General features: G+C 31.6%; 1 protein-coding gene across 1 annotated transcript; it reads right to left on the bottom strand.

The window, feature by feature from the left end:
* Nucleotides 1-5,940: 5,940 nt before the first annotated feature.
* Nucleotides 5,941-9,220, bottom strand: LOC121119848 (cytochrome b-c1 complex subunit 2, mitochondrial). Its single transcript, XM_040714654.2, has 7 exons — nucleotides 8,956-9,220; nucleotides 8,786-8,903; nucleotides 8,374-8,726; nucleotides 8,176-8,317; nucleotides 7,601-8,049; nucleotides 7,438-7,533; nucleotides 5,941-6,487 (listed from the first exon to the last, which is right to left on the bottom strand). The coding sequence occupies exons 1-7, from the start codon at nucleotides 9,061-9,063 to the stop codon at nucleotides 6,398-6,400; spliced, it is 1,356 nt and encodes a 451-aa protein (XP_040570588.1). The 5' UTR covers nucleotides 9,064-9,220; the 3' UTR covers nucleotides 5,941-6,397.
* Between the last annotated feature and the right edge of the window lie 2,954 nt (nucleotides 9,221-12,174).

The following is a 12,174-nucleotide window of genomic DNA, read 5'->3' as shown; positions in this document are numbered from 1 at the left end:
TAACAATGGAGATGTTTTTTAATTGTGAATCTTGATTAAGAACTCTTAAGACAAGTGAGATTTAGACGCAATACAACTTTTCGTTAACTTTTTTTGAATTGCACCGATCTAAGATGGAATTTCAACTCTATAATTCGGGTTGTACAAAATATGACCTTAAGGCAAGTTTTTTCTAGTTGGCAATCTGAAATATGTTTGTTTTTTTTTCCATTTTCCAAAGCAGTTATCATTATTCTTACATTCTTGAAGAGAGAACATCTAAATATAAAGTAATCACCAGTGCATATGCTCATGAATGACGGAGAGTAACACTAAGGATTGGTGCATGAGTTGCAAGTGTAAGTCTTTGGACTTGAAGTAGAATTGAGGATTGATAACGAAATAATTTCTTGCTAGATATGGAGTAGGATTTGTTTTAATTTCCTTACTCTCATAATAAATCGTAACTTTTATTGTATCACGCAAACTTTATTAATAAGAGACACTGAAAAAATCTCAAAATCAGTTGTTATTAATCCAATTTTTTGTAACAATGGCATTTTTATACAACACAGGGTTGATCTTATCTAGTGTTATACATTTGATTATTTTCAATCCGGAAAACATTTGTGCAAAATGACGGAAGATATACATGCAATAAGCATCTTTGTGAGATCAAAGTTAAAATCTTACTTGGTGTATTCATCATTAACTTGATTTTATAGATGAATATCAATGCTCTTGATATGAGATGAGGATAATGAGAGGTATTTAATTCTAGACAGGGGACTAAAGGCACATTTATATCGACAAATCCGACAAAGCCATTAGTTTATCGTCTGGTAAGTATTTCCAATTTCCTAGGCCTCCATTTCCAGAAATCTAAACAGAAGGAGACGTTATTTTAGGCATTTTATTCAGTTCTCTATCGACTACCAGTATCCAATATTATATTAATATTGAATAATATAGGCGGTAATTGATAATGTTCTTGATAGAGGAAGATGTTTATTATTTTAGTCACTGGACAATGATACCATAAGTCTTTCTCCTCCCTTACACGCGTTTTTCTCTACAGGATTATCAACTTTGGTTATACAATAACGCATGTACGACTGATGTATGACTTCCACCACACTTTTTAATAGTGACGTCATATAATATGATTGGTTACGTGTTTTGTTAAAATTTGTCTGTCTTGCCCAGCAGTCGGTGGGATACATCAAACAACACTAAAAACAACATAAGTGCGTCTTAAAATCGCACTCACTGTTTTTCTACACGAGGAGGCTGACCCATTCTTCCTTTTTCATATAAATTATATAATAAAGGGAAACGTGGTTCACCAAAGTTAATTAAATTTTTTTGTTATTACTTAATTAACAATGGCGTACATGTATTTGCTCCTGGGTGCAAGCAGGGCTACTACGGCATTACTAAGGATCCGGATGTGAGCTTTCACAAATTCCCCATGAAGGACTCCAAAATTCTAACCAAATGGCTTAGGATTATCCCAAGAGATACGATTTACAAAATACCAACAGTGAATTCAAGACTATGCAGTCTGCATTTTAAAGTGACTGATTTTATTACTGAATCTTTAGATCAATCCCATGATAAAGGAAAATCACTCGAAGTAAGCAATGCTCCCCAAAACAAAGAATATTGCTAGTAAATATCTGAGACGTATCGTTTTTTGGCTAAATTTCCTTTCAAATATTTTTAGAAGCACTGTCCAATGCTTGTGAAGTGTCTGGACAACGAAATTATAGCATAATTCAGCAGCATTCTCTTCAAATTCTAAATTATGCACTTTAATATTGCAATCCCATATAATTTTAGTAATCGATGATACTTATAAATGACATATATTCACAGGCGGTTGAAAAAGGAAGCCATCCCATCAAAGTGGCCGAATCTGGCAATCTACCTTTCATCACCATCACCACCTACATTACCAACACAGGCATCAACTAGCACAAATACAGTGCATTTGGAGAATGAAAGACAAGAAGCTCTGGAGTATCCAATGTTTATGGAAGAGAACGTTCTTTCGGCACAATATCTCTATGACAAACTCTCTTTGGAATCATTGTCCTCGGGGTTTTTGTTGCTTAAAACTCCAAAAGTTGCACTTGTTAATATCATACATTCAGGTATGAAAGGGCTAGACATTGCTGCTTGCCTCGAGGTGGACGAAGACCTCTCCTTCAGAATTTTCTGCAATAACATCGAGCTAAATAAGATCTTAGTATCGCATTGCATAAATTAAGAAAATAAAATTAACTTTGTCTCTAAAGCCATCAACATTTCCGCTTTTCTGGCTTCCACGGACGGTCAAACAGAGAAAGAGACATTTGTGAACAGCTTCTTAATTTTTCCAACTCGGCAGAAATGGACCAAATTTAATCTTCCAAGGTCGCTTTCATAATGGAACAAATATATCATCTCTTAAAACAGCTTAAAGGTAGAAGATATTATTCTGGACTCCTTTCCGTTGCTTTGATATGGCACAATGTCAGTTCTGCCCTCTACGAGCAAATATATACGTCTGATGATCTGTCACTTCCGTCTGCCATATATCCCAGGACCGTATCCAGTGTAATTACGGTAGAAACAGGATTACCTTCATCCACTACAAAGTACTTAAAAGCACAAATTAGAGGCTTGAAGAGCAGAGAAAAAAATGTAACACTGATGATCGACGAGATTTTTTCGGCCCAAAGAGTAGAGTTTGTTAGAGGAAAATTTGTGAGAACTACAAATAATCAAACTTCTTAAACTGTCCTCACCTTCATGATCCATTCAGTCTCGGGTAAACACGGGTGGAACAAGTTCACAAGGTTACTCTCAAGGTACTCATTCCCACATCCATCGAGAAGACTAGTGTCAAACTTGCAGATGCTATTTTCCATGAGTCCACCATTTTTTTAATACCCTAATGGAAAATTCTACGGAATGGGAAATCAAACTTATAAAACGGTTTTATGATTTACAACAACAGGAATTACATGGTGAAGAAAAGTTAGCATGGTACATAAATCAATTTAAGATATTTGCCTCTTAAATAAAATAAAATAGATTCTAGCTAGTGTAAAAAAAGTGAATTCTTCTTGTCTTATCAATCTGTGATGCCTATATCAACAAAAATGAATTAGTGAATATACTTATTTGTATGTACTTCAGTGAAAAATTGTTTATTGACCAAATATCCAAAGGATACTACTCAAACGTAAATAGTTTCCTTATTTGACACAATTCAATTGTTCAAGTCGACCCATACAAAGCCGAAGAAAGAATAATTGTTAAAATCTTATCCCTGAAAGTAGATAAATATGATATGCATTGAGAACATTATGGGAAAATCTCCCTGCTATATAAATTTCTCTAGAGGATCTTCAGCACCAGCAAGGAATAGTATTTATATTGTCGGATATATATCACAATCATTATCCAAAAACTTGCTATGTCTGCACATCTCTAAAAACATATGACTATGATATGACCTTAAATCGGGAAAATAATAAAATTAAATACTCAACTACTGTTAGTTATCATATTACTATCAACTAGAAATGTACTTCTTAGAAACTTATGTAGAAGTGAGATACGTTCAAGTATTTCAGCAATGATCAGAGAGTCCTATTATGTCTACAATTTTGTTTAAACTATGTGTACTCATATTCTAGAATCACTTTACTTTTAGTTGAGGGTATTATTATAGTTTTTAATAGGTAATAGTAATTGAGTATTTACCCTGTATTTTATCCAATATCCTATGAAAAACCATCAACAAATTGCAAATCAGTTCACTGTTTTTCTACCTATATTCCTAAAATATCGATAAACTTTTCAACGTTGTGGTGAAGAATTCTGCGTTGCTTACTGAAGATAAAATATTAGCCATCATCAATACAACAACAAAAACATTGCCAAACTGGATTAACTTCCAATATTATATTTTTATTATTACATAAGTATAAAAACTATTTTTATACTTATGTAGAAAAAAATATATGCTAAATGAAAGTCGAAAGTAATATAAATTAAATTTTAATTTGTCTGGCTATAAAATAAAAGTTAAGAAATTGATTAATTTAAGATTGTGATGAATTGTTACGAGTTGGATAAATTTATCAATGTTCATAAATCCTACTATTCATTTCTCCTTTTTGTAGTTACAGGAAAAGAGAGAGTCAGCCTTCTTGTGTGAGCGCCATATTTTTGTTTCCTTTACAGTAGTTCTAGTATTCCTTGGATACATCAAATTGAAAATTCTAGAAAGCCCGATTACATAATTGTCTAACCTTGTAATTCTATTAACCTTGCATTAGATAAGATCAAACCTATATGCTATAATTGTTGAGAATTGTTTACAGCTTTAAAAAAGCTAATTCTAATTTAATGCTCTCTGAGCAGTCTGGTGTAAAACCCCGAGATATCTTCCATGGTCCCTCATGGACTTCAGGGGATAGCCTGGGATGTTTTTTTTTAACTCCTCTGGGTCTAGTTTGACCATTTTGAGAGTGATTTTCTTCCTTTCCGACGTTTCGGACTTGCTGACGGCGGTCCTAGAGACGGCCAACTGCTTGGAGTGTGCGAATGGAAATTCTTCCATCTCGTTCAAGTGTCATTTTCTCAACTTGTACGTGAGCTAGAGAGCTCAGATTTGTTTTATTTTGTAATTAATTTTTTAGGCTTTTATATATCGAACTATGACCTAATTTCAATCACTCAACCTTCATTAGTAAGTATTCATATTTCAATGTACCACCCGGTACCACATATGACAATAATTATCTTTAAGCTTTATTCATAACATATATAATTTTTTTTTGCAGAATTTACCTTGTTAATTAAAATTTTACCCAATTGAATGGGTGAGTTCGTAGAGTTAAACTCATGGCACCCATAGATGGAGTTGATATGTTTGTAATGAAGAAATTATAAAAGGAAAAACGGTTGTTGCGGGTGTTTTTTCTTCTGTTATGTTCATTATTTAATCAGTTGTCATGGCCTTAACTTCTCTCTCTCTGAAGTAAGCATTATCGGTTATCTTTGGTGTTAATTGCTTTAACAATCCATAATAAAATAAATATATATGAATTTAAATATACTTATAATATTTTCCCAGCAATAATGCTATTTTAAATGTAGAAGGTTCTCCTCTTCGCCCAAGGAATTCTTGCCCTTGAAACTTTCGCCCCCATCTATATATTATAGCATAAATGTATCTTCCCACATATTTTTTCGGGCTTAAAATGGGTCTTCCTTCACTTCAAATTCTTTGTAGTTCATTTTTTTTTGCATGGACAACTTTGCCAAATGAATTCAACAGGGCTTTCCAAAATCAATCATTAAGGATTCCGGTTCTACAGCTTCGTCTCAATCATTTGCGCATCTTGTCAACTTTAGTCTATGTATTTATTAATTATATCTTTCATAATAATATGTGGAAATATTTAACTGATTTAGAGATGAATAGACTTAGGATTTGTGAACGATGGCTCAAAAAATTGCTCATATCGCCTTGTTTTTATAAAAATATCTCATTTTCTAAACTGGTATGAAATAAATAGAGAAAAATTGGATTCTAGATGGATTACACAACAGCTTTTGATGATTCCTTTATTATATTTTTCGAGGGAAAATCCACTTGCAAAACTCCTCCTTTATTAGACTCTATTTTTGGAGGTAAAACTACTTATATGATGCAATCAAGGTTATGATTACATGATAGAATATGTGAAGGAGTCAGATTTTGACAACAAACAATGGGAAATTTGGCACAAAATTGACTGTTGAATAATCCCCCTTGAATCTTGCAACAAAGGAGAAATACTTAATTGAAAAATCCTGAAGATCTCGCCAACTTCAAATTTGCTTCTTTCTTAAATATTGATTTGTCGATATAATTAGAAAAATATATGTATAAATTATGATAATAATAAAAAACACTTCTTTAAATTATCCTTATAAAACTGGTTTTATTTTTATTTTGAGTGCTCATTTTTCGAAATATTGGCGCTCTTTATTTGTTCATTTTAGGCAAATATCTCTGAAAAAATCTTCAGTTCTTCGAAAAAAAAATAATAACTTTTTCTTTTGACTATTAATCATCAAACTTTTATATAATATCACGCTGTGTTTTGAAACAAAACAAAATGTAGATAAAATTTCGTAAATTACAATTATAGAAGACATTTATGTATTTTTGCTAATTTAAAAATAGATAACTCTTTTTAAAATAAGAAATTGTACTCAAGGATAATTAATTCAGTAATTCAATAAGAATTTTATGTTCTTAACTTATTTTTTTTAACAAAACAGAATAAATTTAAAAAAATATATGAATTATTTTCATCCTTGGGAAATAACTGTTATGAATGCAGTTAAAATTTTAAAGTTCTTCTTCTCATTACTGCAAGGAATCCAAATAGGGGACATTTACTAAATTACCAACGGAGCTCATGGAAAACTTAGACTTGGCCATTCTATCAGCGGCAGCCTAGAAAATAGAAAAAATAAAGTAAGAGAGAGGAAAAATTAATAAGTACTTTATTAATGTCCAAGTGAGGTATTTTATTTAAATTTAATTAAAGCTGAGAGGAAAAATAGTGAAATAAGAATGGAAAATTTATAAAGTAAAATTTCATTAGGGGTAATTTCAAGATACTTAGGAGTAGGTGTTAAATAAAATGAGAAAATTAAATTTTAGCATCTTTAAAGCACTGTAAAAAAAAATCCGGCCAATTTTCTAAATTATCCTGATTTATGAGTTTAGATTAATGATATTTAGAAAGGTTGCGTGAATTAGCTTAGTCCACTAACAAACTGGGACAGGTCTAGGATTTTCAGACCGGAAGCCAACACTCGTTTTTAACTGAACAACTCAAAATTTGATGAAATTTAGTATACATCATTTGATAAAATAGTGCGTCAACACAAAATTACTCTCGAGCAAAACTCAAGAAGAGGAGAAGTTCCCAATATACTTATACAAATCTATAAAAAATATATACGTCCCATAGACACATTTCGGCCAATTTTAGGATGTACATTCAAATTTATGGGATGAGTGGAGTTACTACCGACTAAAATATAGAACGCATCATATTCTTTCTTTTATAATAACTGAGAAATTTGTATTTGGAGTGTCTCCAGAAGATTAGTCGGAGTAATTAATTTATAGAAATGGAAGATAGTCCAGATTATCGTTTTTGGGAATAATCATCCTTGCTTACTTTTGTCTTGACGGGCCACATATGTATGTATATATAACATATTATATATATATGGTTCTGATAATTATTGAAAATGAACGTTAGACTCATTCAAAGTTAGCTAAACACCAAAGCAGTAATATTGCGTGATTTTAGAAATGAATAGTATATCCAGACACTAAGTAATCCCTGGTTAGACCCGTACTTGAACGAATAAATAACAGAAATCCCATACCTGTACATCAGAAACAGAAATTGTATGTATTAAGTCAATCCAACCCTCCATATTGGGATTGCCCGTCAAATGAAATAGGCTAAGGGCTCCAAGCAACTAAAATAAAGTTTTGAAACAAAATTTTAGAGGATTTTAAAATAATTATTTTATAACAGAAACTCACATTATCTGCTTGTTCTTCTATACACACATTGAAGTCAATTTCTGCTCTCTTCTTCGCTCCTTGAAGGTCTTTCTCAGATATTTTTAATTCTTTTATGGTTTTGAGGGCTGCATCAATAGCTTTACCAGCAGATGAAGCCTCAGTTATGATGTTAGCGCCAATTACTGTTGTATGTTCAAATTCATTGTACAAGGAACTCACACCAAATGGTACATCTCCAAGGGCAGAACGAAGACCTTGAGTAAGTTTACCAATACCTTGTCCTCTTTTAACGGATATTCCTTTTCCAAGGATAATAGATAAAAGATAATTAGCGATTACTGCGGTATGATCGCCTGGGTTTTTTAATTCTAATTGTGTCCCGGATCCAAAAGCAATATGCACATTACTATCTCTTGTATCGATGCGGGACTCTCCAACATGGAATTTAGAGGGTATTGAAGATTCAGCTGAAATAAATAACAATTAGATTTTATCCTGGTTTTTTTTTTTGTTTTTTTTCAAAAATCATGCATAAATATTAGATAAATTAGATTGCCATCCATTGGCACCTACAAATCAAATCAAATCCCTACCTTTTCCAGATGGAAGGTGGAAAGTGTCTGCAAGTCTTCTAGCAGTCATTTGATCAATTCCGTTAGCTCCAAAAATGACATTTTCCATATTGAAATGTGTACTGTGAAAATCTCTAATCATGTCATTTGAGATTGCTCCAATCTATATAACATATATATTAATAATATCATATAACATCAAAAATATTGGAATAATACATTTCTTTCTGGACAAAATAGTGAATTTCCAAGTCCTCGACGATAGCTAACTCTCAACAACTCTTCTTGTGCTTTAATCAAAGGATTCATTTGTTCAATTTCTAATTTCATAGCTGAAGCAATGGAGTCTTCAATTTCCCACTTTTTAAGACTAGGACACACAACATTTTCTCGAAGGAAATCAAGCCCGTCCAGAAAGTAGTCACGATGTATTTTCATGGAGTAAATTAAATTCTCCCGTGTTTGAATGCATTCCAAAGCAGTTCCAAGCTGTTGCACGTTGCGAATGGTGCCAAATCGTGTGAAGTTTTTAGTTGAGAGTCCACAAGAAAGTCTCAAAGCATGAGATACACCTAATAGAAATATAAAATATTCGTCAGTGTCTTAACTGAATGAAATACAAAGTCAATACCTTCATTTTTATATGTTTCAGATGATGATCCAGCCCCATTTACCATAACCATAAGATTCACTATTGGCTTGGGATTGTCCAAGTTACAATAATGGATTCCAGACACGGATTTGTTCGTCTATAATAAGACAAAATTAGGGTTTATTTAATTATAATTGTCATGAACATACTTCATATTTAGGTGGGCTGTGAGTTTGCTCCGACTTCACAGCTGCTGCGACAGAAGCAGACGATTTTCCAGACGATAAATATCGACATCCGGTACGAAGTAACGACATTGTTTAATCCGTGAACTATGTAAAAGAACAAAAAGTGGACGTCAAATTATGATGGAATCAATAACTTTTTATTAATTCACACACACAGCTGATTATTTGACTTCTTTAAGTAGCTGTTGCAGCTGCTTATAGCCATTCCAAAACGTCATTACTCAATAGTGACGTCATTCATAATATCAAAGTAATAACATTGCTAAATTGCCATAAACTAGCTCATTTTCCTTCTCAAAAAGTAGCTGGATTTTCATATTTAAGTTAATTGGCTAAGTACTTATTTTATTTATAATAAGAGATATTAGTTACATAAATGATCTTACCAATATCATATTATACTATTAAACCTTATGTTTTTGTTACTAAATATAATTATATAGATATATTTCGATTGAGGTATATACCTATATTAGGTTAATTAAGTATAGGCAAAAAATTAAGACAGATTTCTGCTTGAAATATTACTATTTCCATGAGTTCGGAGTAGAACTCATTTAGATTTTTTTTAAATTTTGTTTCTCCAAGGGAAAGATAAAATTAAAGTCCTGCCTGGTACTTCGCCAAATTGACTAGTGGTATATAAATATCGATGATGTATTTATAATATATTTCTTTATTTTACATTCTGACCAATTTTTTTCACAGCTGTAACTGACAGTTAATACTACATGTCCTTGGACTACTGTTATATCCACGATTAATAAATAGTAATATATACCTGAGGCTCTAAATAAGGCATAAAATGATAAAAAAAGGGAGGGGGGGGGGGAATATTTAGGTACTGAACGTAATGTTTAGATTATTTGTAAGCCATTGAATCAAAATTAATTGTGATTCCTCTTTATCGTAATTTCAATTAACTAAATTTACTTGCATATTAATAAAACAAAGTTTGTCTGTTTGTATGTATGCGTAAAGTATTTTCTTAGGACTACGCAAGGTTAATAGAAATACAAGGTTACAACAAAAGACGTGTACGACTCAAGGTTAATAGAAATATTATTTCTATTAAACTTGGTACGACGATATGTTTGACTTCCACCTATAGAAATAGAAAATCTTTATATCTCAATGCTTTTACAACACTTTTTAATAATGACGTCATACAATAGCATTGGTTGCGTCTTTTGTCATAATCTGCTTGTCTTGATACACCAAATTAAAAATTATACCATGCCCAATTATGGTTTAACCTTGTATTTCTATTAAGCTTAGGACAACGCAAGGTTAATATATTACTTAATTTATATTGTGCTTCCTGATGTCAACCATATAAATATTTTTTTATATAAGAAATAATAATGTAGTCGTATTAATGAAATATTGCAGGCGTGTGCATGTATAACAAGGCACTGTTTCTGTTTGTTTTTGTCAATGGTCTCTAATATTAATCATTATTGATTGATAAAAATTCATAATGCATGTGCATTTTGAGTATATCTTAAGATTTTATTTAAATATAAACTGGGGAATGTTAAAATGGATTTTTATTTTATTAATGATCACTCTAAAGACTAAAGTAATCATATGATAATTTTGTTAAGAATAGAAAAGCGTGCGATGATGGAGGGATCATTGTTTAAATAGTAAACATCTTCTTCTATCAAAAACGTTATCATGCCCTCCTTTATTATTCAATATTAATATAATATTAGCTGATAGTCGATAGAGAACTCAATAAAATGCCTAAAATAACGTCGCCTTCTGTCTTGATTTCTGAAAATGGAGGCCCAGGAATTTGGAAATACTTACTGGCCGAGAAACAGATGGCTTGTCGGGTTGGTCGATGTAAATGTGCTTTTAGTCCCCCGTCTAGAATTAAACGCCACTCATTATCCTCATCTCATATCAAGAGCATGGATATTCATCTAAAAAATCAAGTTAATGATTAATATATCAAGTCAGACTTTAACTTTGATCTCACAAAGATGTTTATTGAATGTAATATACCCTTATTCATTGCTAATCATCCGATTTTCAAAAAAATTATGGAGAAAATCACGGGTAAATTCTTCCCTTCCCGAGGAATCATCATTAAATTAATGGAGGATGTTGGTAATGATGTCATTTATATAAATACTCCCATTGTAAATTGTAAAGTTAATTGTGTTTTGAGTCATCCACACCAAATTACGATCAAAGTTATCAGTAAAAAGTATAAAATATTTACTAATTTCGAAATGAAACTCTGAATTTTATACTATCTAACAGTAAGTACTCAAATTTTTTTAAATCTAACCATAAAATATGATTCTATTTTAGCTAAACATATCAAGAATTATGATACGCAACTCATTAAATGGCAAAAACAACTGCTTAAATGGTCACAACAACGGGGGTAGTAGCTTTGGATGGTTCGCAACTAGTTTGTCTGAGACTAGTTTCCTCATTTAAAGACTTGGGTATGATCATTAGGTTTTCCAATATTACATAGTGTTATGTATTTAATATTTCCTTACATGTTCTTAACTTATTGTATATTCGTCTATGTATTATAAGTACTGTGTTTTACGTATTATAAATAGTCTCGTATTGTGTAAATATATTAGAGTATAGTTAGAAGACACATGATCTTATAAACAGTGTTACATTATTCCTCCACGTGATTTCTTCTCCTCGTGTCTCTTGGTCATCCTGGATCTCTCCTACTATAAATAAGATTGTGTCTCTCCCTCGTCAAGACGCAACACATAGTCAATAAATATTACTTTTTTATCACTTAAGGCTTAGCTATGGTGGAAATGCTCCAAGAAATGGTGTTCAGAAAACTCATAAAAGGCAAAAACAACTGCTTAAATGGTCACAACAACGGGGGTAGTTGCATTGACTGTAGCATTATAATTAGCAGTGTGTATATCCTTCATGATAATAGTATATTGTTATATAACCATAAATAACGGGGGAAAATCTTTTTATGCTCTTAATAAGGAGTAATATCGCCGGATATTACTACATAATTAGCTTTTGCTCTAAATGAATTTATTTGTAACATTTTTTTATTAGTATATTTATTGTCTAATTTTATGATTTTGACATTTACTTTATTATTAATAATTAGTTAGATCTCATCGGTAGAGATATGTCTATCCTGTGCACAATTGTATATAGGCGATAAGT

Source organism: Lepeophtheirus salmonis, chromosome 6 (genome assembly GCF_016086655.4).
Source record: "Lepeophtheirus salmonis chromosome 6, UVic_Lsal_1.4, whole genome shotgun sequence".
Taxonomy (NCBI): domain Eukaryota; kingdom Metazoa; phylum Arthropoda; class Copepoda; order Siphonostomatoida; family Caligidae; genus Lepeophtheirus; species Lepeophtheirus salmonis.
The sequence above is the reverse complement of the archived record's forward strand: the minus strand, read 5'-3'. Positions and strand labels throughout refer to the sequence as shown.

Excerpts from the sequence above, each read along its gene's own strand:
- LOC121119848 (XM_040714654.2), bottom strand. The coding sequence starts at position 9,063 with ATGTCGTTACTTCGTACCGGATGTCGATATTTATCGTCTGGAAAATCG. Across the intron at positions 8,050-8,175 it reads CCACCTTCCATCTGGAAAAG|CTGAATCTTCAATACCCTCT; the intron begins GTAGGGATTTGA and ends TATTTATTTCAG. Across the intron at positions 7,534-7,600 it reads TAGAAGAACAAGCAGATAAT|TTGCTTGGAGCCCTTAGCCT; the intron begins GTGAGTTTCTGT and ends ACTTTATTTTAG.